This window comes from Microtus pennsylvanicus, chromosome 3 (genome assembly GCF_037038515.1).
Source record: "Microtus pennsylvanicus isolate mMicPen1 chromosome 3, mMicPen1.hap1, whole genome shotgun sequence".
Lineage (NCBI taxonomy): Eukaryota > Metazoa > Chordata > Mammalia > Rodentia > Cricetidae > Microtus > Microtus pennsylvanicus.
The window spans coordinates 88,104-106,115 of NC_134581.1; the positions used below are offsets into that span (position 1 = coordinate 88,104).

The 18,012-nt window shown below is 39.4% G+C and overlaps 2 protein-coding genes across 7 annotated transcripts in view; both read left to right on the top strand.

Moving 5' to 3' along the window:
• LOC142845386 (signal-regulatory protein beta-1-like) overlaps positions 1-18,012 on the top strand; it is a 44,048-nt gene that overhangs the window by 1,386 nt on the left and 24,650 nt on the right. For 3 of the 5 annotated variants that reach the window (XM_075964002.1, XM_075964006.1, XM_075964004.1), the window contains exons 2-3: positions 5,606-5,956; positions 7,051-7,165. In XM_075964002.1, the coding sequence (XP_075820117.1) occupies positions 5,606-5,956; positions 7,051-7,163 (464 nt within the window). In that variant the 3' untranslated portion in view covers positions 7,164-7,165. Of the gene's footprint in view, positions 1-5,605; positions 5,957-7,050; positions 7,166-7,275; positions 9,047-16,434 lie in introns of those variants that run through there. The other 2 variants (XM_075964005.1, XM_075964001.1) reach the window with 2 other exon arrangements.
• Positions 11,140-18,012, top strand: part of LOC142845385 (signal-regulatory protein beta-1-like) — a 31,530-nt gene continuing 24,657 nt past the window's right edge. For both annotated transcript variants that reach the window (XM_075963999.1, XM_075964000.1), the window contains exon 1: positions 11,140-11,514. In XM_075963999.1, the coding sequence (XP_075820114.1) occupies positions 11,442-11,514 (73 nt within the window). In that variant the 5' untranslated portion in view covers positions 11,140-11,441. The remainder of the gene's footprint in view (positions 11,515-18,012) is intronic.

Here is an 18,012-nt window from a genome sequence, read left to right on the forward strand (position 1 = left end):
CACAGGATCTCACTTCAGACTGTCTCTGTAGATCTTTTGTTTCTTGAAATGAAAGCAGTCACATTGGGTTAAGATCCACCTTAATTGACTTTTACTCCTTCAAAGACCCTGTTTCAAATATAGTCACATTATGAGGTACTGGGCTATGGCTTTGCTATGTAGAATGTAAGCAATTCATCTATACCAGGTACTTACTCACACATCCCTGATCTTGTTGATATTCTCCAGGGAGCTTTGTTTCCCTTCATCAATAAGAATTATTGACACTGTCCCTGCCATGATTCTCAAAGGCTGTTTGTCCTCAGTTCCTTCTTTGTCCGTTAGAAAAACTTGATGACTTCAGGTCAGGGCTTATCAGCCCTCAGGCTCCCCACTTTGGTTAGGGGAGCTATTGTGTCATCTGATGATAGAAGTCAAACTTTTAATCTGTCCTCACTGTACTCTCGCTGCAGCTGATACTAGCAATGATTTATAAGACCTTCTGGAGATTTAACACTTTCTGAAACTTTTGTTTTTTAATTTCTCAAATTAATATATAATTACATCTTTTTTTCCCTAGTCCCATTCTCTTATTCATTGACTCTGTTTCTTTAACTGTTCTCACTTTCTCTTTCTCCCTCACTACCTTCATATGCATATCTCCTCTGTATCTCTGTTTTTGTCTCTCTTTCAAACACACACATTCCTAAATATATAAAAACAATTTGCTTAGTCCATATACTGTTACAGGAACAAGGACAACACCAATAGACATGACAGCATTAAAGGAGAATATTTTTCACTGACAGACATTGTGTGTCCTTGCTCTGTCTTTATATTCACACTTCAGCCTTGCTTGCATTATTCTTGTCTACCTACCATGATCATCTGTTTTCCTACAGTCTCCAATGCAACAGAATAGCCAGCAGACTGAAAATTCTAAAATGTGATATTTAGTACAACTTTGGCTTTTATTGGCTAATTTATCTTAGGAATTTACTTCAGTATTGTGAAGTTGTCTAGTAAAAATCTCATACTTGGAGACTGAAATATACCCAAAAATTCGTGTATTAAAGTCTTTTTTCCCAGCTGGTGGAACTACTGTGAGAGATGATTGGGTTTTAGAAGGTATGGTGGACATGAGCAATATTGCCCCATTATACTCTGTCTTCATGGGGAGGTTCTGCCTCCCCTGAGACAACAGCAATGGAGACAGTCAGTACTGGGATCCCTGAATCTCTGAAACATGGAGTCAGATGTAATATTATTTCTTTGCACCCTCCATTATTTTTCAAATCAATAGAAATATAGTTTAGCAAGCCATAATTATCACCAGATGTACATCTATACCTAGAGCTAGATACAGCTCCGTAATCTGGACCAAGCTCCATGATACCATGCAGATACCCAGTGTCAGTGAATGATCATGACCCAGAAAATGAGCTGAGGAATTACTTTTCAATGTCGTGTGTGTGAGCACTCACCATGTCCCAACCTCTGTAGAATGTACTCCACTGTTCTACCTCATGTGGGCCTACATGTCAGGTTAATGCTCGTGTCACACTGCCACAGCACAGAAGAAGAAGCACAAACAACCCTGACGGCAATGTCTAGAGCTGTGGTTTGAATTCAGGCTGATTGACTGAGGGCATAGGATTAGCAATCACTCCTCCCAGAGACTTTCTTCTATCCCATGAGCTTTAGCTGCTGACATGGGCACAGGGTCTGTGGGTTTCTGCTCCTGTGCTCTTCAGCTTCCTCCTTACAGGCAAACAGTTTTTATTTGAAAATGTCATTCACATGGGAAACAAGGTTTCTATTTCTACATCAATCAGCAATTTCAAATGGGTGTGAGTTACATGGGAAGATGCACACTGAGCAAATCACATATACGGGAGAATTTGTTGAGTCCTGACTATGAAGTAGAGACTGTGGACAAAACGGATCCACTATCCTTCACTTTTACTCCTATGTAAAGTGCTCTTTTCTTTGCTGAAACAATTTTCTCCTGCATCCCGTGGCACTTGACAGGCTTCAGTATGGCTGTTGTTGCTGTTCCCCTGGATATATTGAATATTGAGGCTGCAACCCTTATGGTAGTGTTTCTGTGATTTCTGTGGACTCATGGATGGGGGTATGAAACTATCTACCTTCCACAACCCTAACTGTGTGAAGTCAGAAACTCTTCCCTTGCTTAGATAGTACACAGTTACAGCAGCCTGGACTCTAGAGAAGGTACAAAGAAGAAGGATGGAGTTTCTCCCAAGCAAAGCTTCTGTGCAGACTTCAGTTCTCCCTAAATCTGCTAAAGCTGGGAAGGACTGGATGCTTCTACTAGCTCTGATCATCTTCATCCATGTAAAAAATATTTGATGAGATTCTCAAATCCACTCTTCAAAGCAGATTTCACAGATGTCAGGATAATTAGTTCAGTTTTGTGTTCTCTCCTCCCAGAAACACAAGGTCCTAGCACTCACTTGATGACTTCCTTCTCTCTCTCACTCATAGTTGGTTGCCTCAAAGAGCAGCTGGCTACTGCTTTAGTTCTTTGTGAAAAATGAGGTGGGTCCTTGGCACATGACATTGAGTTTTAAATCTCCTCATATTTACCATTTTACTTTTATAGAATCAAACTACATTTTAAGTGACAAAGACATTATTTCATTTTAGTTTTTATTAAATATGTTAGAACATCGTTGATAATAAGAAATGTTGCAGAGTAATGGCTACTACTCATGTGTCGTGTTTAAGCATGTCTATTGGAAAAGCAAGCCATACATACTGCTTGTATACTTTTTGTTTCATCTCTGTCTCTACATTTTAGGTCCCATTGATCAATACATTTTTAAGTTACAACTTTTTTTTAAATACAATATTAAATCAGTCCACGAAGTTTTGGGAGTTGCTACATTTTTCAAATTCTGGACTTAACCTAAAAAACTAATTAGGTCAGCCCGGCGGTGGTGGCACATGCCTTTAATCCCAGCACTTGGGAGGCAGAGTCAGGTGGATCTCCGTGAGTTCGAGACCAGCCTGGTCTACAAGAGCTAGTTCCAGGACAGGGTCCAAAACCACAGAGAAACCCTGTCTCAAAAAGCCAAAAAAAAAAAACAAAAAACAAAAAAAAACCTAATTAGGTCTTTTTAATCTTTATGATTTTTCTAAATTTTTTCTTAAAAAATTTGGTCTAGGAACTTAGGATTTCCAGTTCAACAAATTATGGAACATTGAGAAAATTATTTATATAATTTTGCATATAGCTATGCCAAAATGTAAATTATTGTATAGGCTCATATGGTCTACCCCATTCCCATTATTTTTCCCATATTTCATTTTTAATTAGTAAGTATTCTAAGACTATCAACATGCTTGCTAGATTTGTTATTATTCATTACTCAAGTTTTAATTTCACAAAGTTGCCCTTTGCTTTTGGCTTCAGTTATCAAAGGAAGCAGATTTTCCACATCAGACATTCTTGTTTGAGACCTAGCAGTGTCTCCCACCCTTCCTAGCAGCTCCAGGTGTATGGCCTTCCCTCAGGCTATTAATGAGAACCACAAGGTAGAAGATTAGAGTCACCATTGTCAAAAAGCCTAAGTAGAAGTTGGGAGCTCGGGATGCTTTATGAGATTTTAAAATTCAGAGTACACTCAGAGTTGTATTGTCTTCTAAACTAGGCCTTATTCTCTGGGATTCTTTATTTCAACACAAGGGAAACCCATTAGTATTTCCTGAAGTATAGGTATTGATATCTCCAAACAGGAATCATTGTAATAATCTCAGATTTTTAACTACAAAGCCTGTTTCCTCTCTTGTGTTGGTCCCGTAGTTTTGCATTGTGTGGAATCCTGGGTTTTATTTAAAATCTGGATGTGTTTTATCTTTTAGAACTGTGAGTACACACGCTGTCTCACGGCCTCCTGGATGCTAACACTTCTGATAAGAGCTGTGATCCTATCATTTAGCAGGAGGAGATGAGTCATGCTCCATCCAGACAGCACTCAGCATTCTCTTTCTACTCTGCTTTTGTCTCTTGGATTCTAGAGTCTGCCGGTGTGTGTCTCTGAGTTATTTCATACTGAATTAGGTTAGTTGTTGGATTTATAGTTTTTTTTTTTTTTTTTTTGGGTTTTTTTTTTTTTTTTTTTTTTTTTTTTTTGGTTTTTCAAGACAGGGTTTCTCTGCAGCTTTGGAGCCTGTCCTGGAACTAGCTCTTTTACACCAGGCTGGTCTCGAGAGATCCACCTGCATCTACCTCCTGAGTGCTGGGATTAAAGGTGTGCGCCACCACTGCCCGGCGGATTTATAGTTATTATATTTTAATAAGGAAATTTTAGACAACAGTTGTTTTCCAATAATCTTGTAACTACACTCCAAATAGCTAAATTTTTTCTCTTTATTGTACCTCTGCCCCTGCAGTGCTGCCTAAGTAATGTTATGGTACACATTTCCATGATTTTAGATGTTTTTTTTAACCTGCTAAATTCTCTGTGGACCCTGTCCATTGGAATAATAAATGTTATACCCCTCAACTTCTCAATACCATTCGGTTCCTTCTCATTGTTTCTCTCCATTTGATGTTATACTTTGCTATTCAGACTATTCACTTCTTTAGTACTTTTCCTTACTTTCTTTTTGATCATTTCATATCTCAAATGAATGTTGCACACTCTTGGTCCAGTAGTATAGGACTGTGCAGCACAATGCAGTCCTACAAGATCACCAAGTCCAGGCAAGAAGGAGACAGATGTGTCAGCTATGGGACTTAGAGTAACTGAGTAAATAGGGTGCTGAGATGGGAAAACAGGCAACAAGAGAGAGTGTCCCCACGTGACCACATCATGTGCAAGGGAACAAACAGGGCCTCCTGGAGGGTGGGGCACTGTGACCCCTTGGTAGCTGCCACGTCACACCAAACTAGAACTTCTGACCTCCAAAGCGTGAAATAAAACTTTTATGTTGTGTCAAACCATTATCTTTGTAGGAATCTGTTGTCACCCTTGAAGTTAATATAATGTTGGGGCCAGAAGAAGATGGTTTGGGGGTTAAGACCACTTGCTATTCTTCCATGGGACCCAGGTTTCAGTCTAAGCACCCACTTGGTGACTTATAACTAGTATAACTTCAGTTCCAAGGTCTGTGACACCAAACTGTTAACTTAATCCTGGGTTTTATTTCTCTAAATAATGTACATGTTATTGCATATTGGGAAGTATCTATAACATTATCACTCCACCTGGTAAAGCAACCACCCTGACTGGGGGACCTGACCTAGAATCTAGTAATCAAATATACATCTCACTAACTATACCTCACACTTAACACTTACCTCCCACTGGTCTCAAAAGAGTCATGTAATCACATCCAGTACTATTGTATAAGAAATGCAACAGGCCATGTGCACAGATAATGAAAACCAAATAATACTGGCATGAGAATGTCAAACAATATTGGGGCTTCATGCAACTACTGCCAAAGACTCGGTGTCTCTGTGACTCATTTCCTCATCTCTTACATTTGTTTGCTAAGAGGCCCAAGTGAGGTCTAGTTTATAACATTTTTGATGACAAACTAGAGGAACCTGTGGGTTCCCGTCATGATGAGCACTAATTGATGTTTCCTGCAGGAGCAGCTACAGAAAACCTGAAGGTGATTCAGCCTGAAAAAGCAGTTTCTGTCCGTGCTGGAGAATCAGCCACTCTGAACTGCACTGTGACCTCTCTACGTCCTCTGGGGCCCATGAAGTGGTTCAGGGGCAAAGGAGAGAGTCGGCAACTAATATATGATTTCACAGGAGAGAAGTTTCCCAGAGTAACAAATCTTACAGATGCCACAAAGAGAAACACCCTGGAATTTTCCATCCGGATCAGTAATGTCACAATTCATGATTCTGGTACCTACTACTGTGTGAAGTTCATCAGAGCAGACTCTGACAAGGAGTTTCTGTCTGGGGGAGGCACAGTGCTGTATGTCCTTGGTAAGTACTGCATTGTCCTCCTAACCCCTCATATCTCCAACTGGTCACAATGTGTCCAAGATTGTGTGATCAATGAAAACGCAAGCCTGTAAGTGAACCTCATGCTCATAGGGTGACTTTACCCAGCTGTGGGCCAAGGAAGCTGAGGAGAGGACATGCTATGTGCTAGAAATGCCATTTCTGGTAAATGGAGGTGAACCCATACCCTTGTTTCCCTCACGATAGCTACCTTTCTCAATCTGTCCCAGTCTAGTGGCTACAGCTGATGCCTTGTTCAGTGACAGGACAAATCTGGCCTACCTCCTCCACAGTGTATTACCTTACCGAATTAAGTCTTCTCTTTCTGCCAGACAACCTGGGCCTAGTGTATGCCAGGTTCCATTCTAGATGTCAAACAGATAGAAAGAAGCAGGCAAGCATGAGCTCTTTCCCTGAGATGTGTCTCCTGCATCCTATGAGGAAAAGCAAATCAAGGCAAAAAGTGATATGACAAACCCAGGGCACAGTATGGTTTTCTTACTTGTTCTTTGTCCACAGCACACTGAGATCCATTGGTTGTGCCCACATTCACTGTGGAATCTCTCACCATTGGTTTACACATTTGTCTTGGGTCTCTCTGGAAACAATTTGTATCCTACCTAAACAGGCATTGGAGGTTCTGGGCAATGTAGACTTAAGTCCTGGAGTTGGTCTCCATGTAGATGATCTCCAATCACAGTCTTGGAGTTGGTCTCCATGTAGATGATCTCCAATCACAGTCCTGAACTTGGTCTCCATGTAGATGATCTCCAATCACAGTCCTGGAGTTGGTCTCCATGTAGATGATCTCCAATCACAGTCCTGGAGTTAGTTTCCATGTAGATGATCTCCAATCACAGTCCTGGAGTTGGTCTCCATGTAGATGATATCCAATCACCAGCAAAAGCATCAGGACATTCACTTTGAACTTCCTGACAGAGGTCTGAAGTCTTATTTCTTGGTCTTGATTCTGGCAATTTTGGCAGACTTGGGTGCATAAATGACCCAGGTAAAGATCTCTGATGATAAACTCCTTGTGTCCTCTCTAATGGTTCCTCCTACCACTTGATTTCCAGAACTGAAGACATCAGATACTGCTGAAATCCTTGTAGCTCTGCTCCTTGTACCCAAAATGCTACTGGTAATCGGTGCCTCTGCCATCTACATGTACAAGAAGCAGAAGGCCTGACTGTAAGTTAGGAGTGATGGAGGGGGTGTTAGTTACTATCTCTTGACATGACAACATTGCACAGTGAAAATAACTTACAGAATAAAGGGTTTCTATGGTCTTACTGTTCCAGCGGCATGAGTCCATCAAGCCTGAGAAGCGTGGAAGCAGATTAGGGAGTTGAAAGCTCACATCCTCGGTGAAGATCATGAAACATAGAGGATAAACTGGAAGTGTGACAAGCCTTCGTTTTAATATCGCAGCTCACCTCCTTAACATACTTTCTCTGGAAGGACTACACTGCCTAAACCTCACCAAAAAGTAACACTGACTGAAAAACAAATATATATATATATATATATATATATATATATATATATATATATATATATATACATACACACACACTAGAATATGGAGATTGTTTCTCTTTTTGAGGGAAAGAAAATTTTAACAACGTATTTACTAATAGTACATTTTAAGTTTCCCTGTGTGTAAGATAATATTCCAATAGATTTATTTACATGAACTCTTTTATTTTGTATCATTCCACTATTTTCCCTGAATGGTAACCTTGAATTTAGATATATATCCTTTACTATCTATCTCAAGCTCATAGGCACTTGACTTTGAAATATTGTTTATATTTTATTACTTTTAATTGGGCTACATATATATTTTCTACTCCCTTTCCTTCCTCCTCTCTCCCCTTCTGCTGTCCCTCTCTGTCTCACATGCTCTCAGTTGACTTAGGAGATCTTGTCTTTTTCACCTTCCTAGTCAGATCCATGTATTTCTCTCTTAGGGTTTTCTTTGTTGTCTAGGTTCTCTGAGGTTGGGGATTGTAGACTGGTTATTATTTGCTTTGTGTCTAAAAGCAACTTATGAGTGAGTACATATTATAATTGTCTTTCTAGGTCTGGATTACCTCAATCAGTATGTTTTTTTTCTAGTTCCATCCATTTTTCTGAAAAGTTCAAGATGTCATTTTTTTAACACTGAGTAGTATTCCATTGTGTAAATGTATCCTTATCCATTCGTCAGTAGAGGAGCATTGAGACTGTTTCCAGGTCTGGACGTTCTGAATAATGTTGCTATAAACATGATTGAGCAAATGTCCTTGTGGTATGATTGAGCATTTTTCGGGTATACACCTAAGAGTGGTATTTCTGTGTCTTGAGATAGAACAATTCCTAATTTTCTGAGAAATTACCATACTGGTTTCCAAACTGATTGTACCAGTTTGCACTCCTAGCAACAATGGAGGAGTGTTCCCCTTACTCCACAACCTCTCCAGAATAAGTTGTCATTAGTATTTTTGTTCTTGGCCATTCTGACAGGTGTAAGATGGTATCTCAGAGTTGTTTTGATTTGCATTTCTCTGATGGCTAAGGATGTTGATATTTCCTTAAATGTCTTTCAGCCATTTGAGATTCCTATGTTGAGAGTTCTCTGTTTAGGTCTGTACTCTATTTTTTAATTGGATTTTTTTTTGTGGTTTCCTGTGCCTATGTGTTCAAGGTTACTTCCCACGTTCTCTTCTATGAGAAAGTTCAGTGTGGTTGGTTTTATGTTGATGTCTTTGATCCATTTGGACTTGAGTTTTGTGCATGGGGATTCTACAAATCAATATCCAGTCATATCAGCACCATTTGTTGAAGATGCTTTCTTTTTTCCATTGTATAATTTTAGCTCCTTTGTCAAAAATCATATGATCATAGGTGTATAGATTGATATCTAGGGCTTCAATCCGATTCCATTTGTTCTACTGTCTGTTTTTCTCCCAATACTAAGTGGTTTTCATTACTGTAGCTCTCTATTAAAGTTTGAAGTCAGTGGTGGTGATGCCTCCAGAAGTTACTTTATTATACTGGATTGTTTTGGCTATCCTGGGTTTTTGTTTTTCTATATGAAGTAGAGTGATGTTTTTGAGGTATGAAGATCTTGTCATACGGGTCTTTCACTTGTTTTGTTAAAGTTACCCTAAGATACTTTGTCATTTGTGGCTATTGTAAAAGATGATGTTTCTCTGATATCTCTCTCAGACCACTTGTCATCTATATATAGGAGGGCTACTGATTTTTTTTTAATTAATCTTGTATCCTGCTACATTACTGAAGGCGTTTCCCTTCAATAGGGAGTTCCCTAGTGTTGTTTTCGGAGTCACTTATGTATACTATAATATCATCAGCAAACCTTAGATCTAGCCCAAACCATAAGCCTAGCCCTAACCCTCACCCTAGCTATTACACTAATCCAAGCCCTAGTCCTAACCCTAACACTAAACCCTAAACCTCATCATAACCCTAACAATAAACCAAAACCTACACCATAACCCTAGCCCTAATCCTAACACTAAAATATACCTAATAATAAACCCAACATTTAAAATAAGCATTCCCAGCACTGGCTGCTAATTATAATTCTATAGCACGTCTCTTGCTAATGTAAATCAGTTTTAAAAGGAAGTATATAAATTCAGAAAGAGGCAAATCAGACAATGTTGCACAAGAAATACACTGGGTAACTCAAGTACATTATAAACAAAGTCCTTGGTGTTGGGACGGAGAACCAGTTTTCAACCTTCTGTGAAAAAGTCCTGGTTTCTGAGAATCTGAAACAACCCTTTTCCAAAGGCCCTGGCCCCACATCTTTACCAGCTCTCCCAAGTGTATTCCCAAGAGCTCTGTTATTGCTCTATACATCAGGGCCTTAGAGAAACCTCCCAAAGCCTAGGCAGATTGCCAAAGTCAGAGATGTGATACAACAGAATTAAAAGAAAACTTATAAATCTACAGAATATTGACAGAATAACTCAACTACTTTTTATAAAACATTTCATGAGATGAGGGAATAATTTCTTGTTTAAGATACTGGTCCTATCTTTGGGCAGTTCTGCCTTTGTTCTAGATCTATCTAACATGACACTGCAGTGAAAATAACATCAAATACTTCTTCACTGGTTATCCCTTCAGATCTTTGCTGAAATTGCATGGCTCTGGATCCCATGTGCATTTCCTGTAGATAGATATTCTTCCAGTATTTCAGAGTTGCTTCTTGAAAAAAAGCCTACAAGTTTATGTGTATTTTTTTTTTTGTTTTTTCGAGACAGGGTTTCTCTGTGGTTTTGGAGCCTGTCCTGGAACTAGCTCTTGTAGACCAGGCTGGTCTCGAACTCACAGAGATCCACCTGCCTCTGCCACCCGAGTGCTGGGATTAAAGGCATGAGCCACCACCGCCCAGCTACAAGTTTAAATGTGTATTTGTAAAGCATAAAGTCTTATAGATATGGTCTGACTGTGTCAGGGTAAAACAGACTAACGTTTGCCTTATTCAGAATATTACCATTTTAGTCACCATATCAACACTACTTTAGACCAATAATTGAATGTTTTACAATAGCTAACACTTGGGATGAGGAAATGATAGGCTGTAAATAGCATCCAAGATTTTAAACTTAAGAGTTTAGCATCCTTTTGATGGGTCAGTGGTGGTACATGTCTTTAATCTCAGCATTAAGGAAGCAAAAACTGTAGATCTCTGAGGCCAGCCTGGTTTACAGAGTGAGTCCCAGGACAGTCGGGACTACAGGGAAAAACACTGTTTATTAAAAAAAAAAAAAAAAAAAAGAGGGGCTGGAGAGATGGCTCAGCAGTTAAGAGCATTGCCTGCTCTTCCAAAGGTCCTGAGTTCAATTCCCCCAGCAACCACATGGTGGCCCCACAACCACCTGTAGTGAGGTCTGGTGCCCTCTTCTGGCCTGCAGACATACACACAGACAGAATATTGTATACATAACAAATAAATAAATAAATATTTTTAAAAAAAAGAAAGAAAACATTTTTTTCCTGGATCCCAATTTAAGAGTTATTAAGACAAAACATCTTTTTTCCTGGATCTCAGTTGAAGAGTTAATAAAACAAAATGTCTTGAGATTAAGTGGATCTAGTATAAATCCATATATATATATATATATATATATATATATATACACACACACATACATATATATGTGTGTGTATATATTCTATAAAATCTATAGAAGGAGAAAAGATTACTTTTCCTAGGTAGGCATATCTCAGTTCCTCTACAATGCATGACAAATAATTCCTCTATTCCATCGGCCTGCAAGACTGTGTGTCTATTTCAAAATAGCCAGTATGGTTCCTGTTTCAGCACAATACAGTCACACCCCTTATGCAAAATAAGATATACCAGATTAGAACCTAGTATCTGCAGATTAGCACCCGGAATCTCACCAGCACAGACACTGCACTGAACAAGTCTTTCACTTTCAACATGCTTGACCTGAACTCCTGGCCTCACACTCCTCACGGTGTCCTGCTGCTGACCCTACTGCTGGGACTCTCAGGTGAGCATATCTTAGGAGTACAACCATACCTCCTGTGTGAGGGAGAAAGTATTGACTCAGGACTCCCAAGGTCAAGTTCTCAGACCCAGTTCTCAGGACAAAGATTTATTTACCCCAAAGAGACAATGACAGGAAGCAGAGAAAGAGGGGAAAGGAAAAAGGGATAGGGAGTTGGGATATTTGTCCTGGAGAAAAAAAGTACTGCCTCTGGATAGAGAGGAGACATACGTGGCACATAGGAAAATGTCATTTTATAAAGGAAAAATAGGAAACCCCGTGTTAGAAAGAGGTACTTAATTGGGCATGTTAATTAGGTAAGCCCAAGAAGGCTTTTGATTGCTGGATTTTAATACATTGATAACAGAACGTTGGCAGTCAGCCTCAGGAAGAAGGATTGTCCAAATACTGAAACAGACCTTAAGGGACTAGTTTCAGAAATGTAATCTGATGGTTATTAGCACAGCAGAAAGAACTGGGGAGAAGGTCAATGTCTGTTAGAGCCACATGCTCCAGTGGACTAGTGTCCCCTTCACTATGAAGAGAACTGAAGGGTTCCAAGTGAACAACAGAACATTGTTCATTTTCTAGAGGCAGCATCTGAAGTACTACTCTGTGAGTCCATGGGTTCCCACTGGTGACCAGAAACATTCTATCTGGAAATCATTAAAAATTAATAATTAAAATTTTCTAATAATATAGTTGACAAATTTACTTTAGTAGGATCTCACTTAAATCCATGTAACTCTGAGTCCCAACAGAGACAGCATGTCAGTTCCAAAGCAGTGGATGGCCTGTCTCCACCCTCGACTCACTTCCTGAGCCAAGGGCGGTGACATGGCTAGAGGGAAGTGTTTCTGGCAGTGCTCTGCCATCATCATCCTTCTCACTAAGTTTCCTCATTCTGTCCCCCAGTTCCTTCGTCATCTAGAGGGAAGTGTCTCTGGCAGTGCTCTGCCATCATCATCCTTCTCACTAAGTTTCCTCATTCTGTCCCCCAGTTCCTTCCTCGTGTGACCACAAACTTCTCACCGAGTGCTGCTGTCTTACTAGTACCTGTGTTTTATTGGTAGGGTTGCCACGGCATTGTACCACAGACTGGTAATCAATACAATCAATAGTCATTCATTTTGGCACAGCTCTGGAGGCTGGAAACCAAGGGTAAAGATGACCACTAAGATACTTTCTTCCGTGATGCCTCTCCTATTGTGAATCCTACCTTCTCCTTCTCTCCACACAGGATCTCACTTCAGACTATCTCTGTGGATCTTTTGTTTCTTGAAATGAAAGCAGTCACATTGGGTTAAGATCCACCTTAATTGACTTTTACTCCTTTAAAGACCCTGTTTCAAATATAGTCACATTATGAGGTACTGGGCTATGGCTTTCCTATGTAGAGTGTAAGCAATTCATCTATACCAGGTACTCACACATCCCTGATCTTGTTGATATTCTCCAGGGAGCTTTGTTTCCTTCATCAGTAAGAATTATTGACACTCTGAGTGGTCCCTGCCATGATTCTAAAAGGTTGTTTGTCCTCAGTTCCTTCTTTGTCCATTAGAAAAACTTGATGACTTCAGGTCAGGGCTTATCAGCCCTCAGGCTCCCCACTTTGGTTAGGGGAGCTATTGTGTCATCTGATGATAGAAGTCAAACTTTTAATCTGTCCTCACTGTACTCTCGCTGCAGCTGATACTAGCAATGATTGATAAGACCTTCTGGAGATTTTAGCACTTTCTGAAACTTCTGTTTTTTATTTTCTCAAATTAATATATAATTACATCTTTTTCCCTAGTCCCATTCTCTAATTCATTGACTCTGTTTCTTTAACTGTTCTCACTTTCTCTTTCTCCCTCACTACCATCATATGCATATCTCCTCTGTGTCTCTGTTTTTGTCTCTCTTTCAAACACACACACACACACAAACACACACATTCCTTAATATATAAAAATAATTTGCTCAGTCCATATACTGTTACAGGAACAAGGACAACACCAATACACATGACAGCATTAAAGGAGAATATTTTTCACTGACAGACATTGTGTGTCCTTGCTCTGTCTTTATATTCACACTTCAGCCTTGCTTGGGTTATTCCTGTCTACCTACCATGATCATCTGTTTTCCTACAGTCTCCAATGCAACAGAATAGCCAGCAGACTGAAATTTCTAAACTGTCATATTTAGTACAACTTTGGCTTTTATTGGCTAATTTATCTTAGGAATTTACTTCAGTATTGTGAAGTTGTCTAGTAAAAATCTCATACTTGGAGTATGATATACACCCAAAAATTCATGTATTAAAGCCTTTGTTCCCAGCTGATGGAACTACTGTGAGAGATGATTGGGTGTTAGAAAGTAAGGTGGACATGAGCCCCATTATACTCTGTCTTCGTGAGGAGGTTCTGCCTCCCCTGAGACCACATGAATGCAGACAGTCAGCACTGTGATCCCTGAATCTCTGAAACATGGAGTCAGATGTAATATTATTTCTTTGCACCCTCCATTATTTTTCAAATCAATAGAAAGATAATTTAGCAAGCCATAACTATCACCAGATGTACATCTATACCTAGAGCTAGATACAGCTCCATAATCTTGACCAAGCTCCATGACACCATGCAGATACCCAGTGTCAGTGAATGATCCATGACCCAGAAAATTATCTGAGGAATTACTTTTCAATGTCGTGTGCGTGAGCACTCACCATGTCCCAACTACTGTAGGATGTACTCCCCTGTTCTACCTCATGTGGGCCTACATGTCAGGTTAATGCTCGTGTCACACTGCCACAGCACAGAAGAAGAAGCACAAACAACCCTGACGGCAATGTCTAGAGCTGTGGTTTGAATTCAGTTGGATTGGCTGAGGTCATAGGATTAGCAATCACTCCTCCCAGAGACTTTCTTCTATCCCATGAGCTTAGCTGGTGAAATGGGCACAGGGTCTGTGGGTCTCTGCTCCTGTGCTCTTCAGCTTCCTCCTTATATGCAAACAGTTTTTATTTGAAAATGTCATTCACATGGGAAACAAGGTTTCTATTTCTACATCAATCAGCAATTTCAAATGGGTGTGAGTCACATGGAAAGATGCATACTGAGCAAATCACATATACGGGAGAATTTGTTGAGTCCTGACTATGAAGTAGAGACTGTGGACAAAACTGATCCACTATCCTTCACTTTTACTATTGTGTAAAGTGCTCTTTTCTTTGCTGAAACATTTTTCTCCTGCATCCCGTGGCACTTGACAGGCTTCAGTATGGCTGTTGTTGCTGTTCCCCTGGATATATTGAATATTGAGGCTGCAACCCTTATGGTAGTGTTCTGGGATTTCTGTGGACTCATGGATGAGGATATGAAACTATCTACCTTCCACAACCCTAACTGTGTGAAGACAGATACTCTTCCCTTGCTTAGATAGTACACAGTTACAGCAGCCTGGACTCTAGAGAAGGTACAAAGAAGAAGGATGGAGTTTCTCCCAAGCAAAGCTTCTGTGCAGACTTCAGTTCTCCCTAAATCTGCTAAAGCTGGGAAGGACTGGATGCTTCTACTAGCTCTGATCATCTTTATCCATGCATAAAAAATTTGATGAGATTCTCAAATCCACTCTTCAAAGCAGATTCACAGATGTCAGGATAATTAGTTCAGTTTTCTGTTCTCTCCTCCCAGAAACACAAGGTCCTATCACTCACTTGATGACTTCCTTCTCTCTCTCACTCATAGTTGGTTGCCTCAAAGAGCAGCTGGCTACTGCTTTAGTTCTTTGTCAAAGATAAGGTGGGACCTAGGCACATGACATTGAGTTTTAAATCTCCTCATATTTACCATTTTACTTTTATAGAATCAAACTACTTTTTAAGTGACAAAGACATTATTTCATTTTAGTTTTTATTAAATATGTTAGAGCATCATTGATAATAAGAAATGTTGCAGAGTAATGGCTACTACTCATGTGCCGTGTTTAAGCATGTCTATTGGAAAAGCAAGCCATACATACTGCTTGTATACTTTTTGTTTCATCTCTGTCTCTACATTTTAGGTACCATTCATCAATAAATTTTTAGGTTACAACTTTGTTTTTAAATACAATATTAATTCAGTCCACAAAGTTTTGAGAGTTGCTATATTTTTCAAATTCTGGACTTAACCTAAAAAACTAATTATGTCTTATTAATCTTTATGATTTTTCTAAATTTTTTCTTTAAAAAATTGGTCTAGGAACTTAGGATTTCCAGTTCAACAAATTATGAAACCTTAAGAAAATTATTTATATAATTTTGCCTATAGCTATGCCAAAATGTGAATTATTGTATAGGTTCATATGGTCTACCCCATTCCCATGATTTTTCCAATATTTCATTTTTAATCAGTAAGTATTCTAAGACTATCAACATGCTTGCTAGATTTGTTATTACTTGTTACTCAAGTTTTAATTTCACAAAGTTGCACTTTGCTTTTGGCTTCAGTTATCAAGGGAAGCAGATTTTCCACATCAGACATTCTTATTTGAGACCTAGCAGTGTCTCCCAACCTTCCTAGCAGCTCCAGGTGTATGGCCTTCCCTCAGGCTATTAATGAGAACCACAAGGTAGAAGATTAGAGTCACCATCGTCAAAAAGCCTAAGTAGAAGTTGGGAGCTCGGGATGCTTTATGAGATTTTAAAATTCAGAGTACACTCAGAGTTGTATTGTCTTCTAAACTAGGCCTTATTCTCTGGGATTCTTTATTTCAACACAAGGGAAACCCATTAGCATTTCCTGAAGTATAGGTATTGATATCTCCAAACAGGAATCATTGTAATAATCTCAGATTTTTAACTAAAAAGCCTGTTTTCTCTCTTGTGTTGATCCCATAGTTTTGCATTGTGTGAAATCCTAGGTTTTATTTAAATTCTGGATGTGTTTTCTCTTTTAGAACTGTGACTACACACACTGTCTCACGGCCTCCTGGATGCTAACACTTCTGATAAGAGCTGTGATCCTATCATTTAGCAGGAGGAGATGAGTCATGCTCCATCCAGACAGCACTCAGCATTCTCTTTCTACTCTGCTTTTGTCTGTTGGATTCTTGTGTCTGCTGGTGTGTGTCTCTGAGTTTATCTCACACTGAATTAGTCAGTTGTTGGACTTATAGTTCTTATATTTTAATAAACCAGGAAAGTTTTAGACAACAGTTGTTTCCCAACTGTTCTTGTCACTATACTCCAAACACGTAAATTTTTTCTCTTTATTGTACCTCTGCCCCTGGGGCGCTGCCTGAGCAATGTTATAGTACACATTTCCATGATATTAGATATTTTTTCTAACCTGCTAAATCTTATGTGGGCCCTGCCCAAGGGACTAATAAATTATATACCCCTCATATGTTGACTCATGAGTTGACTCCTCAATATCATTTGGTTTCTTCTCATAGTTTCCTCTCAGTTTCGTGTTATATTTTGCTATTCAGACTCTTTACTTTCTTTAGAACTTTTCCTTACTTTCCTTTTGCTCTTTTCATATCTTAAATAAATGTTGCACAATCTTGGTCCAGTAGGATAGGACAGTGCAGCACATTGCAGTCCTACAAGATCACCAAGTCCAGGCAAGAAGGAGACAGATGTGTCTGCTATGGGACTTAGAGTAACTGAGTAAATAGGGTGCTGTGATGAGAAAACAGGCAACAAGAGAAAGTGTCCGCAGGTGACAACATCATGAGCAAGGGAACAAACAGGGCCTCCTGGAGGGCGGGGCACTGTGACCCCTTGGTAGCTGCCACGTCACACCAAACTAGAACTTCTGACCAAAGCATGAAATAAAACTTTTCTGTTGTGTCAAGCCATTAACTTTGTAGGAATCTGTTATGTCATCCTTGAAGTTAATATAGTGTTGGGGCCACAGAGAGCTGGTTTGGGGCTTAAGACCACTTGCTATTCTTCCATGGGACCCAGGTTTAAGTCTGAACACCCACATGGTGACTTATAACTATGTATAACTTCAGTTCCAAAGTCTGTGACACCAAACTGATAACTTAAACAGGGGTTTTATTTCTCTAATTAATGTGCATGTTATTGCATGTTGAGAAATATCTATGGCATTATCACTCCACCTGGTAAAGCAACTCCTCTGACCTGGGGCCTCACCTTGAATCTGGTAATCAAATATACATCTCACCAACTGTAACTCACACTTAATGTTTACATCCCACTGGTCTCAAAGAGTCATGTAATCACATCCAATACTATTGTATAAGTGCAACATGCCATATGTACAGAAAATGAAAACCAAGCTGATAGTGGCATGAGAATCTCAAACAGAACTGGGGATTCATGAAAATACTGTCAAAGACTCAGTGTCTCTATGACTGATTTCCTCATCTGTTACATTCGTTTGCTAAGAGGCCCAAGTGAGGGGAACTGTGATCAACTCATGCTGAGGTCTAGGAAGTAGCAGTATTTGATGACAAACTAGAGGAGCCTGTGGGTTCTCATCATGATGAGCACTAAATGATGTT